At 43.1% G+C, this 24,499-nt stretch overlaps 1 protein-coding gene across 9 annotated transcripts in view; it reads right to left on the bottom strand.

The window, feature by feature from the left end:
• Window positions 1-365: 365 nt before the first annotated feature.
• LOC132008664 (renalase-like) overlaps window positions 366-24,499 on the bottom strand; it is a 46,932-nt gene continuing 22,798 nt past the window's right edge. For 2 of the 9 annotated variants that reach the window (XM_059387267.1, XM_059387262.1), the window contains exon 5: window positions 16,264-16,400. In XM_059387267.1, coding sequence (XP_059243250.1) covers window positions 16,279-16,400 — 122 coding nt within the window. In that variant the 3' untranslated portion in view covers window positions 16,264-16,278. Of the gene's footprint in view, window positions 2,258-5,578; window positions 7,203-7,469; window positions 7,631-8,035; window positions 8,117-11,671; window positions 11,691-16,263; window positions 16,401-22,079; window positions 22,459-24,499 lie in introns of those variants that run through there. The other 7 variants (XR_009401691.1, XR_009401693.1, XR_009401692.1 and 4 more) reach the window with 7 other exon arrangements.

The raw sequence follows: 24,499 nt of genomic DNA, 5'->3' as shown, positions 1-24,499 counted from the left end.
AAATTTCTCCAATGCCACTTCACACTTTCTTGGTATATATTTTAAATCCAGATGGACCAATGGGTTGTCTGGTGGTTGTCCAGTACAATCTAAATTATCTTTCAAGAAATTATGTCTGGGGGCTCCTGAGTGGCTCAGTCAGTTAAGCATCTGACTCTTGGTTTCAGCTCAGGCCGTGATCCCAGGGTCAGAAGACTGAACCCGTGTCCTGCTCTGCACTCAGCGTGAAGTCCGCTTGAGATTCTCTTTTCCTCTCCCTCTGCCCCTCGCTCCCCCTACCCTCTTTCTCTCTAAAATAGATAAGTACATCTTTTTTAAATAAGAGAAATTACGTCTGGTTAAGAGAGACACAGAAGACGATGAAATGCCTCTGGAAAAGCAAACCTAAAATGCACAAAGATATTTATTTAACAGAAACAATTGGTTAAAAGGCACTAAATACACATAAACATACTTCACACACCTTAGGTGATATTTGTATATTAATTGTAATAAAATGCAAAGATTGTGAATGGGTTCAAATGACAACAGAAGGTATCTTTGGCCCCAGGGTTCCGACAACCTAGTCTACGAGAGAACTGGTTCCTAAAATAGTGGCCAACTGATGACTTGAAATCTGAATGACCAAGAGGCACATGTCTGAGACACCAGAAGGCTTTTGCTTCAGAATGGATAAAGTCACATATATTAATAGTCATGATTCTTCAGATAACACTGTCCTTGAAATACTTGTTTCCAGCGAAGTCTGACAAGTTCAAGGCACAGCTGTAGAGCGAGGGGTGTAGCCAGGCAGGCTGGGTGGGAGTTCTTGCACAGGCTAGGTCATTTACAAGCTCTGTGTCTCGGGCAAGCTACTTGACTTCTCTGTATTTCAGTTTCCTCATGAAAATGCGGACAATAATGTGAGGGTTGTTGCTAGAATTAAATTAGTTAATATACTTAAAACATTTAGAGAGGACCTGGCAAGCACTATTTAAGTGTTAGCTCTTCCGTCGTTTTTCTCTTTTTCATTCAGAGAAACAGGATTTCTCTACATCCTTCTGTGTGTTTGCCTCATTTGGAAGTACCCCGTGGGATAAAGAAAGGCCAACAGCTGCATATCTCTGTCCTTTTGGACTGGTCTGTGGTGAGATGAATGCGCTCTGGTGCCCTCCCTCTGATTTCTACCAGCTGGAAGGACTGCTGTCTGTCTTCTCCTTGGCTTGACACATCTCCTCGGTGCTCTCCTCCTGTGCCCCTGTTATTTGCACAGTACAACGGAGAAGAGTTTGCGGAACTTTGAGGCGGGAAATACATGAGGCTATCTGTCCATCAAACTAAAGGATTTGACTTTCAAGAATCATTTCCAGGGTCTGTGCCTCAATTTAAAATGTTGCATATGGTGGGGATGAGCGCTCTGAGAAGCAGGGATGCCCAGAACCACTCGATTCTGAAAAAACAAACAGCACACGTGCCTGAGTGACCTACGACCCCTTGAGGACACCCTTGACTTGGATGTGGATGACTGGTGACTTCCAGTCTTCTTTCATGATGGAGGTGGGAACTATCCCTCTGGAAAGGATGCTCTCAGAGAGAAGACGAGTTCTGCTTGGTCTGGAGTCCGACTGCTTTAAATTCAAGTTGGAAAGATGGTAGGCTGTTTGTGCTGTACAGTATGGAAATGCAGAATTAACACAGCAGTCCTGTGACCCAGGCACCCCGGGATCATCCCGTTTGGTCGTTGTTTGATGATGACGGTAAGGTAATGCTTCAACGAGTTTCCAGCAGCAGCTCAATCGAGAAGGTCCCCGGGCCCACAGCACTGCCTTCCCGGAGACGCCTGCTGCTTCGCTGAAGCCACTCTTCCCTGCTTCTCCGGGGATTCCACAACATAATCTGTATTTTCCATCCAGAAAACCAAGGAGAAGTTCCCTGTGTCTTATCCCAAACTTTTTCTCTTCATTTTTCTAGAGTACTGACCCAAAACTTAAATTGAGAAAGACTTTAGTGGAAAGGGAAAAAAGTAACAATATTGAGAAAGACTTTAGTAAGGGAAAAAAGTAACAGTATAGAGTCCATATAAATCGAACAGCACAATTCGGCATTATGTGGCTCTTATTGTGAACAAGCTGACAGTTCCCAGAAGTTCATTCTGTCAAAAGGTATTGTTTTCTTGACAATTTCTTCCATGATGTTTTGCTCTACATCCATCTCGAAATAAAAATAGTGTGAGAATTGCCGTTTCAGGGAAAATATCCAAATTATGCACTCGGATTAACTGGAAATTTTAAATAAAAACATTTTACCAGTAGCACTAATGAATAATAAAAGTTAAGTAAGAGTATTCTAAGAATTTGAATTCCATAAATAATCACTAAATTAAAAATTACATATATGTTCATGGGAAACGAAGTGTTCTAAATTTGGGGGTTTATTGAGGGAAAAAATACATGTCTGGCATGTCGAGGGCTACTGAAAAGTAATTATAAAGAATGTGGAATATATTCAATATTTACATATTGTAATAATAGGAGAATTCTGCAATTACTTTCACATCAAGAATGAAAACAAACATCCAAACCTACGTAATTCTCTAACCGTCCTAAGTATATCTGACTGCCGATGACCTACTCATAGTAATGGATAAAACTCTATATTCACTTTCTGTATTCACCTTATTGTAAAGTCACCGGTAAATGCAAAAGAGTCTTCTGGAACTATCACCTATTCAGAACATTGTAAATTATTGTAAAAAGAAAATAAAAATGCTTTGCTGATCTTTTCACCTACTGGAACCAAAAATGAAAATTCGAAAATTCTAAAATAAATAATGGTGACTTTAAAAACTCTGAACAGTTCAAATAAAGACAGAGTTCACTGATTTATGTTGAGCACAGTTAGTAGAAGAATGAGGCTGTGCCCTTGTGCTTATTGCAGAGACACGGGTTTGTTTGTTTTCTGACTTTCACATAAGAAACAATGAACACGTCAATGAACACTCCCACTGAAAAAAACTTCTCATAATGATAGTGGTTAAAAATAGTTGATTATTGCCTTCATCCTGGAGATGAATAGAAATGTTATCATCTAATCCACAATTCAGAAAACCGATGTCATATGTCGATAATCAAACAAAAAGTTAACAAGGCAAGAAATGTTAAAAATCTTTCTTAACTAGCCATAAACTAATCATCATGCAGGCTAAGTAAAGTTTCTGCATAACAGGTGTTAGAAAATCCAACAATGTTACTTCAAAGATAACAAGAACTTTCAAAACCTGAACTGATTTCTTAACAAGACACCAAGACAATGGTTAGCTGGCAGGTTGTAGTATGTAAAAGACAAGGAAGGAATTGTTGGGGACCGTCATGTCCCAACAACAGATGTCCAGTACACACTAACTGGACCAGATCCGTGGTGTGGGTCTGTGCATACTGGTGCACAGAGGACAAAAGGCCGGGGACAAATGAGTGTCAGCTTTTATCATTTCACTGTTCAGAAGCAATGGTCCTAAACGGGGTATCAACCCCTTGACACAACCTTCAGAGGTATTATGTCCTTAGTTCAAGACTTCCTTCTTTTTTTTTTAAGATTTTTCTTTATTTATTTGACAGAGATCAAAGTAGGCAGAGAGAGAGGAGGAAGCAGGCTCCCCGCTGTGCAGAAAGCCCGATGCAGGGCTCCATCCCAGGACCCTGAGGTCATGACCTGAGCTGAAGGCAGAGGCTTAACCTACTGAGCCACCCCACCCAGGCACCCCAAGACTTCCTTCTATTTACTTTTAAATTGTTTTCTCTTTTCACATTGATTTGCGATGGCACTAACCTAAAGAGAACACTCCAAGTCCAAGTTCACTGAGCTCCAGGTGAAAGAAGATGGGAAAGTGCCTCCAACTGCCCGTCCTGGCATCTGCTTCTGGTAGTTCTGGTGTGCTTCCTCGAACTTTATGAATTTGGAAGCCACATTTCTTGTCAAATAATTAGTGGGGTCTTACAAAACTTACAGTCAGACACATCGTTACAACATGCTAAGTGAAACTAATTGCAGATAAAATAGATTTTATCGTGGGTGAAGTAAATACATTTCCAAAAACATCAGCATTTTGAAACTTCAAAGCAATTTTGGCTTTCCCAATAACGGGCAGGATACAAGTAATCCTCTATGAAGGGGCAACCCTTTCCACTGTAAAACAAAACAAAACAAAAAATTTAAAAATAATCTCATTAAAAGGTCTAAATAAGTTCGTAGGTCATTTCCAAGTAAATTGCTCTCAAGTTCCTTGAAACTAGTTAGACGATCAGTACTCGACTTCACAAAACTGTAAGGATGTAAAGATTCTTTCAAACTGTCAGAGAAAGCAGTCAATTGGGATCATTTGTAAGAGAGAAGAGAGGCAAATTCCTCACAGTTCCTACATATTCAGTCAGTAATGCCATAATGTTCAATTCGATGATCATTCTCAGGTAAGAATGAGCTAGTTTCATGAAAAAACGTTACTACTAATAAAAACAATTCCTGGGAATTGTAGTTTCTCATGCCGCTGTAACAAATTATGACACACAGAGTGGCTTCGAATGCCACACATACACTGCCTCACAGAAGTCCAAAATAGGTTTTCCAGAGCTAACAACATGGTGCCCACGAGGCTGTGTTTGCACCTCTGGAGGCTCGCTGGGAGAATCTACTTCATGCTGAAGGCCGCCCACGGTCCTGGGTCTGTAGCCCCTTTCGCCTTCAAAGCCACCAAGAACATCTTTCTGAGCTTTGTTCTCACAGCACGGCTCATCTGCCTCTGATTCTCCCCGCCCACTCTCACTTACAAGGACCTCTGAGATTACACCAGGTCCCTGGATAACGGAGATCGTCTCCCCATTTTCAGACCCTTAGCTGCATCTCCAAAGTCCCTTTCACCATGTAACACAACATACTCCCCAGTTCCAGGGATCAGGACAGGGACATCTTTGCAGGGCCGTTCTTCTGCCTTCCACACTGAACATGAAAACACGGGAAGTGAACAATTGTGCATCCTGCCCTTCCACTGTGGTTCTTCTACCTGCAAACCCATGGCTCATGTGTTGGGTATGAGAAGCACATAAATAGTGGGAAGTGTGATGGAATGGGGAAGGCCCGGCCCCTGGACTCAGCCTAACTGGGTCGTTCATTAACTGTATCACCATTGCACAATTCTCTCATCTTTGAAGTGGGAATAATAAACACACTTAGTGCACGTGGGTGGCTCAGCCAGTTAAGTGTCTGCCTTCAGCTCAGGTCATGATCTTAGGGTCCTGGGATGGAGTCCCACATTGGGCTCCCTGCTCAGTGGGGAGTCTGCTTCTCCCTCTGCCTCTGCTGGTGTTCTTCCTGCTTGTGCTCTCTCTCTCAAATAAATAAATAAAATCTGAAAAAAATATATATGTATATATATACTTAAATCTTTTTCTCAGGGTTGCAGATCAGAGAACAGTTATGATGGTTTAGAATTATGCTCGTGTTGAAACTATGAAATCTTCTGAGAGTTGCCTATGTAGGACACCAGTTTTGCCAGCAGTGATTTGAGATTTTAGTCCAATTTTCAAGTGATCATCATCCTCTGTGGCAGTGGCCTGAGAGCTAGGCATTGCAATACTGAATATGATCGTGAAAATTTAACAGAAAAGCTGAATCCGACGATGAGGTCCCCTTTCTTAAATACCTTTATCTCAATGTGTCCCCAGATCTCTTCAAACAGATCCCTTCAGTTCACTACCTCGTTCTGATGAACACAGAAGAGGGGCTGGTGAGGGAGGGATGCTCCTGAGTCTGGATAAAGGAACATGGGTGTAGACATCTGTTTCATGGAGCACCTGGCTTGGCCATACCAGGACTCCTTTCCACTAAGCTGCATTTAAGGGCATAGACCATATTTCACCCTATGACACATAATATGGGCCACTCAAGATAGAAACTTTTTTTTTTTTAAAGATTTTATTTATTTATTTGACAGAGAGAGATTACAAGTAGGCAGAGAGAGAGAGGAGGAAGCAGGCTCCCTGCTGAGCAGAGAGCCCGATGTGGGACTCGATCCCAGGAGCCTGAGATCATGACCTGAGCCGAAGGCAGCGGCTTAACCCACTGAGCCACCCAGGCACCCAAGATAGAAACATTTGATGGGCACTAAGTATCACCTCAGTTTTCTTCCCCCCAAATAATTTATGCAGTGCATTTCATTAGGAGTTTTAAAAACTCTCTCTGAGCAAGCTACTAGGGACCACGTAGTGGAAACGGGAACCACGTAGTGGAAACGGGAACCACAGCATCCTGAGAAATGTCTCCAAAGCCAAAGTGTATTTATCAGCGATGTTCCCTGATCCCAGCATCCTCACAGCATCTCCAGGGTTTCTTGGCACAGCTGCATTTCAGTGGTCGAGACAGCTGAGAAAATTGTTCTCATTACCTTCCAGTCATGTTTTGTTTGTTCTTATTAGTTTCCAGACCAGTTTCCCCTGCTGGGTCGTCTGCTTGATTGAGTCACCGGCCAAGACTCCGGGTGCCCATCTCCACATTCCAAAGGGCCATGACCCACGACCTCATCGGGCAGCGCTAAGAGCCGGCGGAATGATAGCTGGGACAGACACATTCCAGAGCAAAATACTGAGAAGGCAGTGTCACCATAACGACTCCCACATCGACTAATTTCAGACAGACACAGAGAACATTTAAACAATTCATTTAGGGGTGCCTCATGAGGTAATTATACCACATATTTACATGATTACAAATATGTCCCTACCTATTGCTGAGGAAACGTGTATTTTTAAAAAAATCCACACATTCAAATACCAACAAATGATAAGGGAGTTCATTTAACACACATGCTCCGTGGAGCCTTCCAGGAAGCCCTGTGCATGGGAAGGAAGGCTCGCCCCCCGCTGGGTCACATGACAACAGCTTCAACAACAAGACCCAGAGATGCTCCTTCAGAACCATTCATAAGAGGAGTAAACTGTTGCACCTGAACAACCTCAACAGCCCGGCGAGGTCTCATTTCACACTTAGGGGAGTGATGCCAGGAGTGCTGACAGCAGACACTCACAGACTGTGTCCAGTGTGACAAATCCTGGGGAGAGCTGCATACACACGGGGCCATGGAGAATGTGGGTCTCCTTGTACATCTGCTGGCCTCCACTACCCCAGCTTCTAACAGTTGGTCTCATGTATGTCAAAATAAAGAACAGTGCCGGTGCCTGTAAACACAGGGATAAGGCCTTGTTATATCTAAAAAAAAATCTTTTTGCTTCTGATTTTACATTTGTTTCATGAGACAAGCTATGAAAGGGGAAACTAAAAAATTATATATTTTTGTTTTGAAGAGATAAAAAGGAGGAAGCGAAAAGAGCAAGGGAAAAGCAGCAAAGGAGAAATACCACTCGGGGTCAAGCTGGAAAGCTAGTGTTGGTATCAGACTGACAGGCTGATATATAAAATCAGTGAATGATTGCTGCATCAAGAACCTTAGACATCAGGCGCCTGGGTGGCTCAGTGGGTTAAGCCGCTGCCTTCGGCTCGGGTCGTGATCTCAGGGTCCTGGGATCGAGTCCCGCATCGGGCTCTCTGCTCAGCACGGAGCCTGCTTCCTCCTCTCTCTCTGCCTGCCTCTCTGCCTACTTGGGTTCTGTCAAATAAATTAAAAAAAAAAAAAAAAGAACCTTAGACATCGTGTACCCCAACCCTCTTATGTCACAGTTAAGGAGACGAGATCCAGAAAAGGAAGTGCTTTGATCTTTTCTTTCCCCTGCATTCAGAAATTGAAATACAGTTTTTAAACTTCTCCATGCATAAAACATTATTAGATTTAAAACAACTAATATTGAAACTTACTACTGTAGGACTCAGTATTCAACCCATGAGTAACTTCAGAATATATACAAATAATTATGTCTTTAATTCCATTTCTTTTTCAATACAATATCCACACTCACACCCACACCTAACCACCTATCCACTCATCCACCCACATAATCCCCAAACTTCCTTTTCTTTTGTTTGTTGCTATCTTTTATTGTTGCTTTAGACAGACCTTTTGGCAAATGGAGAAAAAGATCTACCCAAATTCCTGCTATATTCCATTCAGTGCTTCTATCATACAAGTAGAACTGCTCTGTAGAAATAAAGATTACTTGTTTATATTTGGAAAACTTCAAAAAATCATTCAGCTAGCCATCAAAAACAGAGTCATTTGCTTTTCCTTCATGAGAGTTCAGTGAGGGAACAGGCTAACCATTTCTTCTGGTTGCTGATTTTTCTTCCTTTGGCATACCATACGTAGCTGGCATGTGCTAAAAAGAGTACAGATTGAAAAAAGTCTTACTTTCTTGTCGTCATCCCACAATGTGTAATCAAGTACACTGGGGCTCTCATCATTCAATTCATAATCCACTCATTCCAGAAATATTACAGTGGTAGGTGGCAGAGCTAGAGTAAGACTCAAGGAACTTAAGCGTAGTGGATGTAAGGAAGAAGAATTTAATGTGGTTTTTTTTTGTTTTTTTTGGTTTTTTTTTTGAGAGAGAGAGTACAGGCTCCATGCCCAGTGCACATCTCAGTGTGGGGCTCAGTCTCACGCCTGAGATCATGATGTGGGCAAAATCAAGAGTTGGACACTTAATCAACAGAGCCACCAGGGTGCCCCATTTTTTTGTTGTTGTTGTTTTTAATGTGACTCTTGGTCTGAAAATGAGCAGCCTTGTTCTTTCCTCTGCCCAAATCTAATGTATTCAAGGAAGGTGCAAGCTTGCTAACCAAGGTGTTTGTAAACAAGGATGAAATATTTCTCTCTCACTCACCCACCTTAACATTTTATAAACACACTTTCCGACATCTTTGTCTTATGAAGTCACTTTCAAGGAACTCCCTTTTTAAGCAGCGGTTGCACGCACACAACTGCCTTTTTGCAGAATCATTTCTGATTAGATTGCACACTAAATTTTAGATGTGGAAGGATCTTTAGAGACCTAGAAGTCAATGGTCTCATTTTACACTAGAGGAACATGAAGTCCAGATAGACTGGCGTTTGCCCAAGGTAACCATTTAGAAGTTGATACAGAGAATCTACCTAGAATTCTAATCATTCTAATTTAATAGTTTGTTCAGTTTCTCTGCAGAAAATACACACCAACTAGCTCCTCTTTTTCAAGCCAGAGACCCTTGCTACACTGAACTCAAAGGGCAAACACTGAGAAATTGAGCCACTGGGTCAGCTGTCCATCTCCTTAATTGTTTCCCATCTTTCTATGGCTGATGTCCTCAGGCTACCAGGGACCAAGACACACAAGGTAAAGACAGAGAAATACTCCACCAAAGCAAACACAGGTTTGCTGGGTGGCTCAGTCAGTTAAGTGTCTGCCTTCAGCTAAGGTCATGATCCCAGGACCCTGGGATTGAGTCCTTTATCGGGCTCCATGCTCAGCAGGGAATATGCTTCTACTTTTTCTTCTGCAATCTCTCCCACTCCCTCTTAAATAAATGAATAACTCTTAAAAAAAAATCAAAGTGATGAACTTTCATCAAAAATTTTAAAATATTTCCAGAAGTCTAAAGAAAAAAAGCATTCCCTCCACCCCCTTTAAAAATAATTTGACTTTCAGTGGATACAGAAAAATCCATTGATACAGATGGCGAGAACCGAGAACTATTTGGGGAACTCTGGTCTGTCCGTGGACTAAGAGTCACACCTATTTATAAAAATGCAGATCTCCACATCTTAGCTTGTTAATGACATCATCAGGCATCCGGATTTTGAGCGTTTGAGCCTGTGCCCGAATGAGATTCTACTGCCTTGTGATCATAACACACTCATTTTTCAAAACAACAACAACAATTAGGGCATTTAGAATGAGAAGGGAGCTTGGACGCAATGTGTGGCCCTAAAGAGGTGACAGGCTTTCAGGTCAGTACTTCAGTTCTTCCAGTAGGTGGTGCCATAGCCGTAGACAGTGACTCTTCCCTCCTGAGTCTTCCCTCAACTGTGAGGGTAATAACAAGGCTGGGCGCTTTCAAGGATTAAAGCCGTGTAAAATATCCAGCCCATAAGGTGGACCTCCTTCAAGGCACTTGGCTTCTAAGTTCCCAAGAGCCATGTGCTTGAAGAATGGATCAGCAGCGAGGGAATGAAAGTGGACAAAACCTCCATGGCAGTCAGTGCCAGCTGTGTACCCAACACAAGGGAAGAGGCCACAGCAGAGTGGCTTCCCCTGACACCTGACCCTGCGCCAGCGCCGGACACGGTGCTGTCATCCGTGATCTCATTTACTCTTCCCAAATGAATGCCCCAACATGGTAGGAACTGTCAACTGTACAGAAGAGAAATCGGGGAGTCATGCGCCCGAGGTCACCCAGCTGACAAGCAGCAGAGCCAAGACAAGGAAGGGCAGAAGAAACGACCCAACATTGCCCTCCACCCAACTGCACACAAGGTGACACATTTCAGAAGAACTGGGAGAAAAGTCCAACAGAGACCCATCTTCCCACTCCGGCCGAAATTCCCGGGGTTAGGGCTCTGCAGCCTATATGAACTCGGGGTCCGGGACAGTTTCTGGAACATGCAGAGTGCTCAGTCGATGTACGAGGATTATAACCAACTGGAATGCAATGGGCAATGTGGGCAACAAGGAATCACGTCTCTCAAAGCGAAGTCTTTGTGATGAGGAGTAAATATAAAAGATGGAGGAGAGTGAACATGTCCACAAAAGACAGCAGTTAGGGACTAACGATATCTTCATGTATCTACTGCCCCATAATGACGACTATGCTCACAGAGCTTTCCCACCAGCGTATTATCATGTAAGGATTCCAATCACCAAGAGTGGCGTTACCCTAAAACGTAAGGGACAATGGAGAGGAACCACACACGTACGCATGCACACACACGAACACACACACACACATCTGTATTTGGGGGATGGCTTAAATACACTCTTATATATGCTGTATGGAAAAGATTCTCCATGAAAGTGAATCAAAAGTTTAGTTTTCTCTTGTAATCTCTATGCCCAACATGGGGCTCGAACCGACGACCCCGAGTTCGGAGTCACTCACTCCACAGAATGAGCCAGCCAGGCACCCCAGCTTAGTTTCCTTTCACTCAAATGCTACCTATAACTTACAAGTCACGGTAAAATAAATTCACAGTCCTGTCAGGTACGGGTGGCCACAGGTATACAAGTGAAGCCTCAGTAACCCGAGAGCTTGCTCTTTTGGGGGGTGGAGTAGAAATACTATGAAAACAGAACCGGGATCTCACAGAATTTTCAAAGAAAATACCACTTTGGCCAAACCCAAATTCCCCACAGCAACAGCCGACGTCCCCACGTCCCCACGGCCACATCCAGTGACTGAACTGTGTTTATGCTTTTCTTAAGCAATGGAGCTCGTTCTGACAATTTATCTACTGAGAACTGTGCCAGAAAACTGCCTATTCATTTTCTATATTCTGTTTGGCAAACAAAGCATGACACACAGCAATATAAAAGAAAAATATAATCCCGGGATGCATTTGCAATCATGGTAGGGAAGTGTTCTGAATCCTCGGAGGCCTGGGGCACCGGCTTTCCGAACAGCATTTAAACACTGCCCCCTGCTGTTCCTCGGTGTGTCCTGCAGCCCGGGAGCGCCACGCGTGGCCCGGGCGGAAGGACGGATTGCAGGCTGCGAGCTCTTCCAGGCACCAACCGGTCCTGAACAAGGGACGTGTATCAACTTTAAGAAATTAGTAATTCCTGAAGAATTAATCATCTGACTAAGATTCTGTGAAACACACCGTTGTATGCATGATAATGCAGTCTCCGTGAGCACACTGCTTCCTGTTGGAAGAGCAGAGCATCTACCGGCAAGATTTTATATAAATGGATGGACTTGACGAAGGTGTTTGAATTTCTTATTTTACAAATTTCACAGCGTCTTCTCTTCATCGGTGCACATCGGTGTGGTGCTGCGTAGGAACCATGCTCCTGACGCGTGTTAGCGCGAGCCTAACTTTAGATACCCTGAAGCAAAGGGCAGACCCTTCTAAAGGGAGCCCAACGTGAGATGCCTGTAGGGTACTTCCAGGTAGGCGTCATGTTAGATTCAGTTTTCTTATCAGTCCTTCTGGGCCTGATAAGAAAGGAGAGGCTGAGAGAAATCCGTGGGGAACGTGGGGAACGAACTAATGGATGAATGAAGAGGCACGGTTCAGAATTAGAGATAATTCTAGGGAATGACTATCAGGTCCTCAAATGAACTACCACATACTTCTAGTTTCCTTTTCAACAAAAATAACATATATAGAGAAAGATTTAAAATGATCAGTCATTTTTACCTCCTCTTCCCATATTCAACAGCAGCATGAACCACAAAAAAGCACTAAAAATCCACGTTCATTTCAGTTACTTGTATCAGAAGAGCTGAACTAGCGTGTGCGATTCTGTGTTCTTATCTGAAGTCCTTAATTTTAACAAAAGCAAGCATAAAATATCGCAATTGAAAACATCTACGTGTTATGTGACACCTGGGTGGCTCAGTGGGTGAAGCCTCCAACTCTGATTTCAGCTCAGGTCATGATCTCAGGACTGTGAGATCGAGCCCCAGGTAGGGCTCCACACTATGCATGAGCCTGCTCAAGATTCTCTCTCCCCGGACACCTGGCTGGCTCAGTTGGTTAAGCAGCTGCCTCAGGTCATGATCCCAGCGTCCTGGGATCGAGTCCCACATTGGGCTCCTTGCTCGGCAGGGAGCCTGCTTCTCCCTCTGACTCTGCCTGCCATTCTGTCTACCTGTGCTCACTCTCTCTCCCTCTCTCTCTCTCTGAAAAATAAATAAAATCTTTAAAAAAAAAAAAAAAGAAAGATTCTCTCTCCCTCTGCCCTTTCCTGTACTCCCCTGCCCCCACTCACACTCACTCTCTCCCTAAATAAAAAAAATAAAGAAATAAAATCTTTAAAAAATACACATAAGTGCTAAACTAAAAAAAAAAAAAACTTACATAGCATGCAGCATAAAGTTAATATTATATTAACTCACTTCATTTATGTATTCATTGTCTCAAATATTTAAAATCTCAAATGCAGTTAGGGGAGAACATGAAAAACATATTGACTAGTCTCATCTTCAACTGATAACCACGGACTTCGAGTGGCTCTTAGCACTACTTAGCTAGCCTACTACAATGTTCTACTTGGTTCACTCCCCAAAGACACTATCACTCCTCTGCTCTCCCTTTAAACCTTTGAATGTCCTGCCCCTCCCACATCTCAGCTGATGACCTGGCTTCTTGTTTCACTGAGAAAACACAACAACCAGAGGAGGACATCCACAGGCTCACCTCCAGGGACCACATCCCAGCAGCCCCTGTATTCTGCAGCTTCGCATCTACACCTGCTCTATCAGGAGATCCGTCGGGCTGTTAGCGGAGGTCCCTATGCGCTAGCTCCTACTCAAGACTCTGGGTTACAGAACTGTCCAACTTCGTTCTCGTTCTTCATCAGGTTTCCCCCATTCTACTAGATTCTTCCCATCTGCACACAAATATATATATATATACATATACATATATGTATATATATATATGTTACAATATATCCCATCTTAAAAATACAAAATAAAGATATGACCCAACCTCCTTCTCTAGCCTCCAGCCCAATTCCTCACCCCCCCCACCTCACCCTCCCACATTAGGAAAACTCCTCTAAAGAATTTTCTAAATCATTCCATTCCCAATAGGGATGATACTGCCCTCAATGGACAAAAACTGACTCTTGCAGGGTGAGAAATTCTTACTCTTTCTATGCATAAAATAAGTACATATACATACAATACATAACAAACATAAAGCCTATCAGCAATATCTGAATTTCATCAGGGAGAGAGAACAATTAGGAAAAAAATGTCTAAAAAAGCTCCTTAGGGAGGTAATTATTAAAATAAGATTGACAAACACAGTCTAAACCTACAATTTCAGTATCTTCTCTTCCTGTTTTTTCTCAAGCCTTCTTCAATCTGTTTTTCATTCCTAGTACCCAGAGAGGAGCGTCACCCCTGCCCTGTCATATTCCTAGATCCAATGGCCAATTCTTAAATGAAACTGGAGGCAGCATTTCTCATAGATGACTACTTTTTCTTTCTTCGAACATTTTCTTGGCACCGTCGATCAGTGTGTGATTTTTCTAACTCTCTGGAACCTTGAGATCCAGTTTCACAGAGACCTAATGCAAAAACTAGAGATTCTTGTACAAGTGGATTGATTACACCACTCTGGGACACACCCCCAACATGCTATAGCCCAAGCCGTCTGCATTTCTGGCCTGTATTTTTATAGTATCAGTCCGTCTGGTCAGGCCAGGCTTCTTACAGTCTTACTTCCACACAACAAGGAATGCCTCCTTAATCTAAGTCAGATCACAAAATGCCTTCCAGCTCTTGTGGAGGAAAAGCCAATGTCTTAATCGGAGGACAAAGCCCTCCACAGCTAGGCCTTGCTTCCTGTCTGCCCTCGTCTTCCGCCACCGACCCTCCATGTGACTATTCACCAGCCACACGGGCCTCCTTGAGAGACTGCTTATTCTTCATCCTTTACCATATACAGCCGTTTCTGCTTGGATATCCCTCCAGATACCGCTGTGGCTCCCACTGTCACCACCTTCAGTTCTCGGCTGCTTGAAATTCCCATTGTCACAGAGCTGTTCACCCTGCGTACAGTAGTATTCCTTATTGTATTTTGTTCTCCCTATCCTGCTTCATTATCTTTCCCCAGCACTTACTATTACCTCTCCTAGATATTTCTTTATTTCTCCTCCTCCCCCTGGAATAGAATATAAGATATTCTGTCTCCTTCCACTGGAGCAAGAGCTCCTGGCAGCTTTTATTGTTTGGTTCACCACTGTATTTGAAGCACCCAGTTTCTAGCACATAGTGAGAGTTCAAGCAAATATCTGTATAATGTTATCATTATACAGATGATTTCAACATCTAAATAAAAGACTACAACTCTCATTTTTTAACAAATAAAACTGGATTTTAATTTTCCTTCTTGAAATAAAATATCATCTCACTGGCCTGTGGCAAATAGTAGTATAAGAGGCAAAGAAAAAAAAATCTAACAACTCAGAGGAATGAAAAGCAAACTCCGCTTTGGTTAGAGTGGTTTTCCTTGACTATTACGTCATAGAGGAAGTGTTAGCAGAAACCAACAATCAGACAGTTTCCTCAAACCAAGAGACTTCTACACTGGTAAACATGAAATGCTCGTTTAGAGGATCTCTTTCACTGTTTTCTAGCAGCAAACATTCATGTCAAAATGAGAAAATGTCAGACTCTGGAACTCATGCTTCGGAAGAATGAGAGAGGATCCAAACATCCAGTCAGCGCAGAGCCCTGTCTTGTAAATCTGGTCCAACGAATAAGAAACTTCTTAAATGGGATCCGTTTGTGAAAAAGAAAACAGGTTCGGGAGAGTATGGATCCATGCAGAAGGTTGGTACTACGCCATCTTTCTCTTCCTCTCTTTCAATGTTAATGTTTACAGCTCCTTACTTCCAAATTAGGAGTTGATGGCCATAATGCTTTCTTTTTTGTGTGTAGCACATTTTGTCTGAATCTTCAGAGATTTCTGCTAGAAAGCTAAAAATCTCAGTTCTCAAGTTTCTTGTCTCCTCCAAAGGCCTGTGTCAGCCCAGAAGGGAAAGAGTCTCATTCAAGTCACTTGGTGGCCAAGTCGGTGATAACGACGCGATTACTAAGTTATAGCTCTCAGCTCCTTCATCTCACCGCATATCTAGCTGTGGCTTTTCTTTTTAAAGCCTTTCTGTTTTTGAAGAACTCCCGAATGGAAAGGAGAGTTCCCAGTCCTAAAGGAAGTGCCCAGTCAGGAAGGCAGATTTAGGAAGCGATCTTTTCTTAAGCTCAACTAGCAACCTGGTGAGCACCTTTCAGATATCACACAGCTCTCAACAGCACGTGTCCAGGAACAAAGGGCCCAAATATTAACATCACTGATGCATTTATATCAAGCATGGGGAGATGACACACAATGGTGCTGGGGACAGCGGTCAAAAGGTACACGGCCTCCATCACCAGAGCCTGGAGAAGACTGGATTCCAGATGGCCACCCAACAGCTCTGTGACCTCTGGGACCTCAGACAGGTTAATATAACCTCTTAGAGTCTCACTTTCCTCTGCTGTAAAATGGGAGTAAAACACTCAGGAGGCAATTGTGAAGAATGAGGGAAGAACAGTGAGGGTGAAGTGGTTGATACAATAAGTACAAACTGCTTGTGATACCAGTTCTCTTCACCTTCCAGATCCTTCCAAGATCCTTCCAGATGCCCTCTTACTCTTCTCTCCAACTCCAGCAGTCAGTCCCCAGAACGGCAGGTATGGAAGGAGAGATGCTTGCTCTGTCCCGCCAGGACCTGAGTAGGCAATCAGCACAAAGAGTGGTACCAAATTGCTCTAGACCCCACAATGGGTACAGGACTCTGACATTTCCACTGAATGCTGGGCTTCTGCAGGAAGGCAAAAATCAGCTTGGGCTGCCTCTTGGCTACTAAAAGAAGGAGACATCAACCAGAACCAATGCTCACTCTCCAATACTATGCAAATAATAATAAAGAAAGACAAGTAGATGAGGGAGATATAAAAGGTGAAGATCGAGACATGACAAATAAAGGGAAGGCAGCCCAACAGAGCAGTTAATATCCAAGATGTTTTGAAACTGAATTATCTCCCCTGCTATGGAGACGGTCTGCCAGAAAAAGCAATGAAGCATGTTACCTGATGAAGAGAGGACCTTTGTTTCCTGCACTTTTAAGCAAAATCTCTTCACCAAAATGTCAAAGGAAAATGAGGAATTTAAACTTCTTTTAGCAGAAAAGAATTGGTTCTCATTTTTCCATCAAAGATAATGGGAGATTCTAGCAGTCGTGGGAAGGAGATTGAATATGTTTGTAGTAACCAATATTCATCCTTTTATTCTATAGTACACGATAGGTTCTGAGATTACGTATTTTTCCAGTTCGGTTTACTGAAGTGCTAAGTGTCTATTTAAGGACAGACAGTTCTGTTCAGATGAAAAGCCTTTTGGACAATATTCCCCGAAGTCCCGCAAGGATTTCCTTCCTCTCAGTCCAGTTGGGTAAATTTATTTACCAACTCAATGTGCCCAGTCAGGTATTAAAGGTAGAATCTGTATTTCTGATGAACTAGGGCTTCTTTTCAATGGATGTCCACATCCAAGGCTCACCAATTCTGTCCCAAAACCACATTTCCAGCTTTATCTCCCTAACTTTCCCATCCCAAAGCCTTCTCTCCCACCAAGCCAGTCCATTTTCAGTCCCCAAAATATAAGATAAGCACCTCTACTTCCAGCTTTTTGCTAAGACCTTTTTTCTTCTCCAAAGCATTCCCTTCCTGTCCCCTGCCTGTTCTGCAAGACTTACTATAGATCGTGCCAGTCATTCATTCAGTAAACAGAGCCTGAGGGCCAGCCACAGGTGATGGGATCCTGGGAAAGTAGGACAAGGTGAGTTGGAACCAGTTTTTGTCTTCGTGACCTTTCCATTCTTCCAGGGAAGACCCGCATCACACAGTGGATTGAGCCATTAATTAAGTGCAGCTGTAGGGGGTGCTAAGCATATGAGGCACAGAAAACTGGGATTACTTATGGTAAGAGAAATGGCCTGGAGGTCAGGAAGACACTCCTGAGGAAGCAGTTTTGCTGCAAGTTGGGAGGATGAACAGGAGGCTAACATAGGGCAGAGGAGGCCAACAAGTCAACTTTCCCAACAGGTGCATGGTTATGATGAAATTGGGATCTCTAGTCATAAAAGTGTGGGAAGGAAACTCCTGCCTTCCAAGTGTGAAAACTGCAACAGCAGTTCTCCCCTGCTCTCTGTGAAGCTGGGACAAAAAGCACTCATGATCCTACATTTGAAGTTCCAGGGATCACCAAGAAAAGGACTGAGCCAACCGCTCTCAGCAAATTCTGAGAACTCGCCAGTAAGACTTGGCCTTGCTCCTCTGAGCCCCACTGTCCGGTCAATATAAAGAGAAAATTCCAACAGGATGTGAAATGCCAAAGCTCAGCTTTATGGAAATGCCAGTATTCCCAGAGAGAAGCTCAACCTCCAAATCCTGGAAGCCCCCCAGAGAATAATCCAGAAACACTCCTGGAGAGGGAGTTCCAAAAAGGAGAGGCCTTGTTTTCTAACCAGGTACACGCTGAAGGGCAGACCCCACAGGGACTGAGGTCAAGCTCGGCAGGTGGGGCTGCCTGGGGAAGACATCACTGCCTCTAGACACAGGGAAACAGCCCTGGAAACATTCGGTATGAAGCAGAAACCACCTTCTGGGCCAAGAAAACACACCCTACCTTGTCTACACGTAGACCCATCCCCTAAGGGTCAGACTATAGGATGAACTCCAGGGAAGCCAAGGCTGACTCCCTCCCAGCACCAAGCAGCCAGTCACGGGACAGTCTGAAGAGAGGAGTGGGCGGATATTCAAAATCAGACCCCAAAGCCACTCTGCCAGCATCCCTTGGTACCAGACCGGCCTGCTTGGCATTAGGGATGGAGCAAATGAGCTCAGAGTCAAGACTAAAATAACCACAACCGAGCCCTAAAAGCCAACATTAGACTCTTCCAAAGCCAAAGATGGCTAGAAAGTTGTTGCCAGTGACCAAGACTCCATTCAGGCCCTAACTCTGTGGAAAGACCTGGAGTTCACACCAGAGAGTCTGAAGGCCATTCCAGAGAACAGTCAAGCTTTCTTATGCTTACACCCCACACATTCGGCTCAGACTCCCTAAAAACAATTTATAACTACAAAGTGACTATAAGTCAAATAGCAATGGCATTGGCACAGGAATCAATAAACAGAACAAAACAGATATCCAAAAACAAATGTAAGTATATGTGGAACTTAACATATGGCAAATAAGGAATTTCAATTTAGTGGGAAAAATAAATATTACGATGTTGATAAAATCAGTATTCCTATGGGGGGGAGGGAACCCCACAAAGCCAGATCACTATCTCATACTCTATAAAACACATATTACAGATAAAGATTTAAATGTAAAGCATGAGAATTAAATGTATCAAAATACTATTTAAGATAATTACAAGACAACTAAAAAAAAAAGATATTTACAAGACTTCGGAGTGAGGGAAATGAGAAGCGAGTTGGGAAATCCAACAGCCATGCAAGATAAACATGCTTAACTGAATAAAAATCTTAAGAAATTACTATGGCAAATGACATTTTAAAAGAAGCAAGAGACAAATAAATGATAGTCTGGAAAATATTTGTGATATTATATGAAAAACATTAATATCTTTTATATATGAAATGCTCCTAAGAGACAAAGAGCCCACTAGAAAAGTAAGCAAAAGAGAGGACCTGGATATTCACATGAAGGGAATCCAATGAGCAACACACATGAAAAGAGGCTCAATTTCATTTTCAGTCAAGGGAAATTCAAGTTAAAACAAGAAAAATGTACCTGTTTTCACTTATCACTGTGGCAGAAATTTTAAAAGATAAATTTAAAAATATCCACTGCTAAGAAAAGCAGATATTCTCAAACATTAAGAATGCACATCATTATAAAATTTTTAGAAAGTATATAACTTTTAGAAAGTGATATGGCAATATCTGTTAAAACATACAGATCTCTTGAGCCCAAAATTCCAATGTTGGCACTTTATCACTCCATATAGCAGTAAACAGGAATAAATAGAAAAAAACTAGAAAGCACATGAATGTCCGTCAATATACAACAAGGGATGAAAACTAAATTCTAGGACTTCCAAAGTATAGAAGATTACGCAGCCATTAAATAGAAATAGATAAGATGTATTTATCTGAAGAAATGTCAGATTTTTAAAAAGATTTTATTTGTTTATTCTGAGAGAGAGAGAGCATGAGAGTATGCACACAAGTAGGTCGGGAGCAGCAGAGGAAGAGGGAAAGAGACACTCTCAAGCAGTCTTCCTGCTGAGTGCAGAGCCCAACGTGGGGCTCAGTCTCAGGACCCTAAAATCACGGCCTGAGCTGAAATCAAGAGTCAGATGACTCTGAAGAAAAGTCAATTTAAAGAGCCAATTTCAAAACAATACATTTAGAAGGCACTCTATGCCAGAGCAAGGTGTGGAAGGGCACTCACCGCACCCCTAACATCAATTATGTCTGGGAAATGGGAAGAGAGGACAGTGCAGGAAATTAATTATTAGTTCAACCTCTGATTGTTTCTTTTGTTTTCAGATTACTCATCAGCTTTTTCATATAAATTGATAAAAAATATTCTGGAAGAAGGGAAGGATTACTTAATTTTTTACCTTATTTTTATTTTTTTACGTTACCCAACAACATCGAATACAAAGGCATTCAGAATTTTTTTGTGGAATAAAGTGGAAAGGAATAGGAGGGAGATGAAATAGGTTTAAACATGTTTGTAAACGATAAAAGGATAAGCATTCATGACAAAGCACTGTCGATGCTATAAATAAATGTCATGAGAAAAGGAAAAAGAGAGACTTGATAAAGTTGGTGAAAAGAAGAAAAAGAGAGGAAAAAACTACAATAAAATAAATAACAGACATCAATGGAAAAGATAAAAGTAACAGGCTATTTACCCCCAGAAACGGAAAAGGGTTTAACTCCACTATCAAAAGAAACAGACCTCTCATGATGGATTTAAAAACAACTAGGTGGTTTTCTCTGAAAATGCCTAAGTAAACCTAAACAAAAGTGACATTCTTCACAATCTCCAAGACATCATAAGAGATTTCATATTAATACTAATAAGAAATGTATAAGATCTTAAAATAAAAGCTACCAAATTATACCAAAGGGCATAAAAATTCCTAGAGAACGGTTTTGTTTTTGGTGTTGTTGTTTTTGGGTTTTTTTGTGTTCTTTTGGGTAGAAAGATGCACTATTGTAACAGTGTCCTTTCTCCCTAAATTAATGCTTTCGTTCAATGTAATTCGAGTCAGTATGCTAACTGGAGTTTTTTTTTTTTTTTTTAAGAGATTTTATTTATTTATTTGACAGAGAGAGATCACAAGTAGGTAGAGAGGCAGGCAGAGAGAGAGGGAAGCAGGCTCCCCGCTGATCAGAGAGCCCGATATGGGACTCGATCCCAGGACCCTGAGATCATGACCGGAGCCAAAGTCAGCGGCTTAACCCACTGAGCCACCCAGGCGCCCCTAACTGGAGTTTTCAATGAAACCTGATTCTAAAGCATAGAGAAATAAAACATAGATTAGCCAAGAAAACTTAAAACAAAAACCATCAAGAGGCCCTAACTCTACCCTATGTTAAAATTAACTGTTTCCATGAGGAAAGGAATTTAGTGGAGAAAACCTCTGTTTCATATTTGCAGTTAACAACACGGTTAGCATTCTGGGAGCAACAATTTATGAAACTGGAAACCTCCATGTCGATCAAACTGGTTTAACACATCAAGGTGAATCCAAAGAACAGAAATGTTAGCGATATTAATAGATATATCAAAACTAGATCCTGAGCAATTCCATAAGCCTGAAGTGCACCAGTCAGGGTATCTGAAGGCAGACTGTGTAGCCAGGGGCTGGACAGGAGAAGAGAGAGTGAGACAGCATGAGGAGTTCTGCCTGCTTGCTTGTTAGGGCCCCGATGTGGAGAAAAGGGACGCACACAGATAACTACTAAAAAAGCGGATATTTTCTGGGACATCTTTACAAATTTAGAAATGGACCCCCAAGATTGTAATTTTTTTTTTACAATAACTCGACAATTTTTTAAATTTTTTATTTTGTATATTCAAAAATTTTTTTTAATTGTGTGATGTTAGTCACCACACAATATATCACTAGTTTTTGATGCAGTGCTCCAAAACCTTTAACAGTTCATCAAAAACCTCCCACCTGTGAGTCTACTGAAAATCTTAAACTCTTACATTTTAGGCAAACAAGTTATCATTTTTAAAATAGAAGCAAAGTAAGCATTGCCTTTAGACTCAGTCAAACAGATAATTTTTTTTAAAGATTTTATTTATTTATCTGAAGGGGGGGAGAGAGAGCGAGCACAGGCAGACAGAATTGCAGGCAGAGGCAGAGGGAGAAGCAGGCTCCCCGCCAAGCAAGGAGCCCGATGCAGGACTCGATCCCAGGACGCTGGGATCATGACCTGAGCCGAAGGCAGCTGCTTAACCGACTGAGCCACCCAGGCATCCCCAAACAGATAATATTTTGTCAGAGGGCAAACTTCTCTATGACGAATTAGAGTGCATGTCCTTCATCTGAAATTATCGACTTTAAGGCTTCCAGTTGCTGCTGCTCCTTTGGTGGTTGTATTCTAGAATTTTAAGAGCAACTCCATGTTCTCCCTATTTCCTTCTGTTAGCCTCTAGTCAGGTACACGCGTGACCCTTCCGTCATTACAGTGTGCCTTCTTGAGAGCTCCTGCAGCTTCGTTCCAGCTTTTCTATCACACAGCAACCAGAAATTCGAGAATTTACCAAGATGAGTAATTCAGGGAAAACCAACTCTCTTGTCCCCACCATCCAGTCTAGGAAAGAGATGCTCAATGGTGTGTTTCTAAAAGTGGGGACGACCCCACCCTCCCCCCCGCATGCAGTCAGAAGGAAGTAAAGTGTCTTTCTGTTGCAGGATTATGAGGTGGGTCAAGGGGGTGGATCCCTGAAAATGGAAAGGCAGGGGCTGGACGTGAAATGTCTAAAAGGGAGGAGTTTCGGGGGGTTCCTGTCAGGGTTGAGACCTGGCTCCCACTCGTGTGCTCTGCCTGGGAGGCAACTTGCAGCAGAATTCACGAGGAGCATGTGTCTAGGCCTGCAGAGCCACGGAAAGGCTTCTAGGTCAGTGCATGGCTGTCCCCTGAGATGTCCGTGAGTCCTGCCAGGCTGAGCGATGTCCGAGGACTGAGCTGGGCCCAAGCCGACAGAGCAGAGGAGCACCAATAATGCTGGCAACCTTGTGCACTTGGGAGCCATGCCTCCCCACCCCCAGTTCCCTGGCACTATGGAAGCCTGGAATTCCCATGTGACCCCAAAGGGAAAGGAAGATATCCTTATGAGGACAAGGGAGGCTTTTCTACCAGGTAGGTGGAGAGAGTAATTTGTAAACTTAGAGCGACGAAGAAACAGACATTCCTTGCACCTCAGCGTTGTAGACTCTAAGGTGAAGGGACCACACAGTGTTCTGGATCCAAATATGCCACTGTTATGCACAAGAGCAAAGTAATGTTCCCTGCTGTGTTTCCAGTATCCTTACTGATACAGGGGTTTTTCTGGCTGCCTTAATGCCCAACACCAAGCATTCCACCCCTTAAACAGATGCCCAGGTCTTTTCCCTAGTGGTAAAGAAGTCACAAACATTAAAAAGTCACCAAGAGTATTAATAAAAGCAATGTGCTTACTATGTGTCCAATGCCCTGACAAGGTCTGTACTCAGAGTATCTCACGGAGTCTTTGCTATGATCCCATGTGTCAATCATGTGATTTGTCCTCATTCTGTACGCAAACTCAGAGAGGCTGAGTAGCTTGCCCCAGATCACCCAGACTCTGAGTGGCATGGTTGGTTACAAGCTCTGGCTCCCTCTGTCAGTGCCCTGAACTGTCCTCTGCGGAGGAGCCAATGCCAGGAGCTACATGAGTGTAAGGACGTGGTGCTGGAGAAGTCTCCAAGGTGCTTCCCCTGAAGAGCAGAGCTGTCAGAGAAGCCCAGGGAACTCTTTGGTGGGGGGGCTGGGTCCTGAAGGAGGGAGACAGAGCCCGTGTCTGAGTATGGCAGGCAAAGGGAGCTTTAGGAAGAAATGCACGAAGAACGTATGGTTCATTCCAGGAGCCCAGAGCAGACTGGGATTCCTGAAGGGAGGAGACTCACTCTACGGCTGTCCCTGCCTCCCCCTCAGCTTCCTCCTAGTGACCCTTCTGATGGGCTGCATGTGAACCTTTTGCTTTCATTCATTTGCCTCTTGAAGTAATGTTCGGCAGCTTGAGGCCTCTGGTCTAAAACTAGCAGTGTTTTGTGGGGTCAAGGCGGGGAGGACTCGCATGTTTTCCCCCCAGGGCTATCTGACCATGATTCTGCACAGATGAACACAGTGCAGTCATGTGGTGGGAGCCAGAGTGAGTTACAGGGGGGAGTGGGGCGCTCCCTGACATGCCGGTACCTGACCTGGTTCGTGTGTTCATTCCTTCCTGTCTCAAGAAAAAGAATTACCATCCTGGTGTTAAGGATGTGAGAGAGCGTACCAAACCAATGAGGACACAAATCCATCAGGAGACTTTAATGCACGTGTCCCTTCCATCTAGGCATGTGGGAGGCAGCATGGCACAGGGAGAGGAACCTTCCAGGCTTTTCATGTCACAGTCACTCACCACCTCCCACCTGCTTTATTCTACACTGTATACCCCACAATCTCTCCACTGCCTCTGCTACGTTCCTAGCAGGAGGAGGTGAGAACTCCAGCAGGAAGTCTGGTATGTGGATTCAGACCCAATGCC

Source organism: Mustela nigripes, unplaced genomic scaffold, assembly GCF_022355385.1.
Source record: "Mustela nigripes isolate SB6536 unplaced genomic scaffold, MUSNIG.SB6536 HiC_scaffold_635, whole genome shotgun sequence".
In the NCBI taxonomy this organism is placed as follows: Eukaryota; Metazoa; Chordata; class Mammalia; order Carnivora; family Mustelidae; genus Mustela; species Mustela nigripes.
This window is presented reverse-complemented; position numbering and strand designations above follow the sequence as displayed.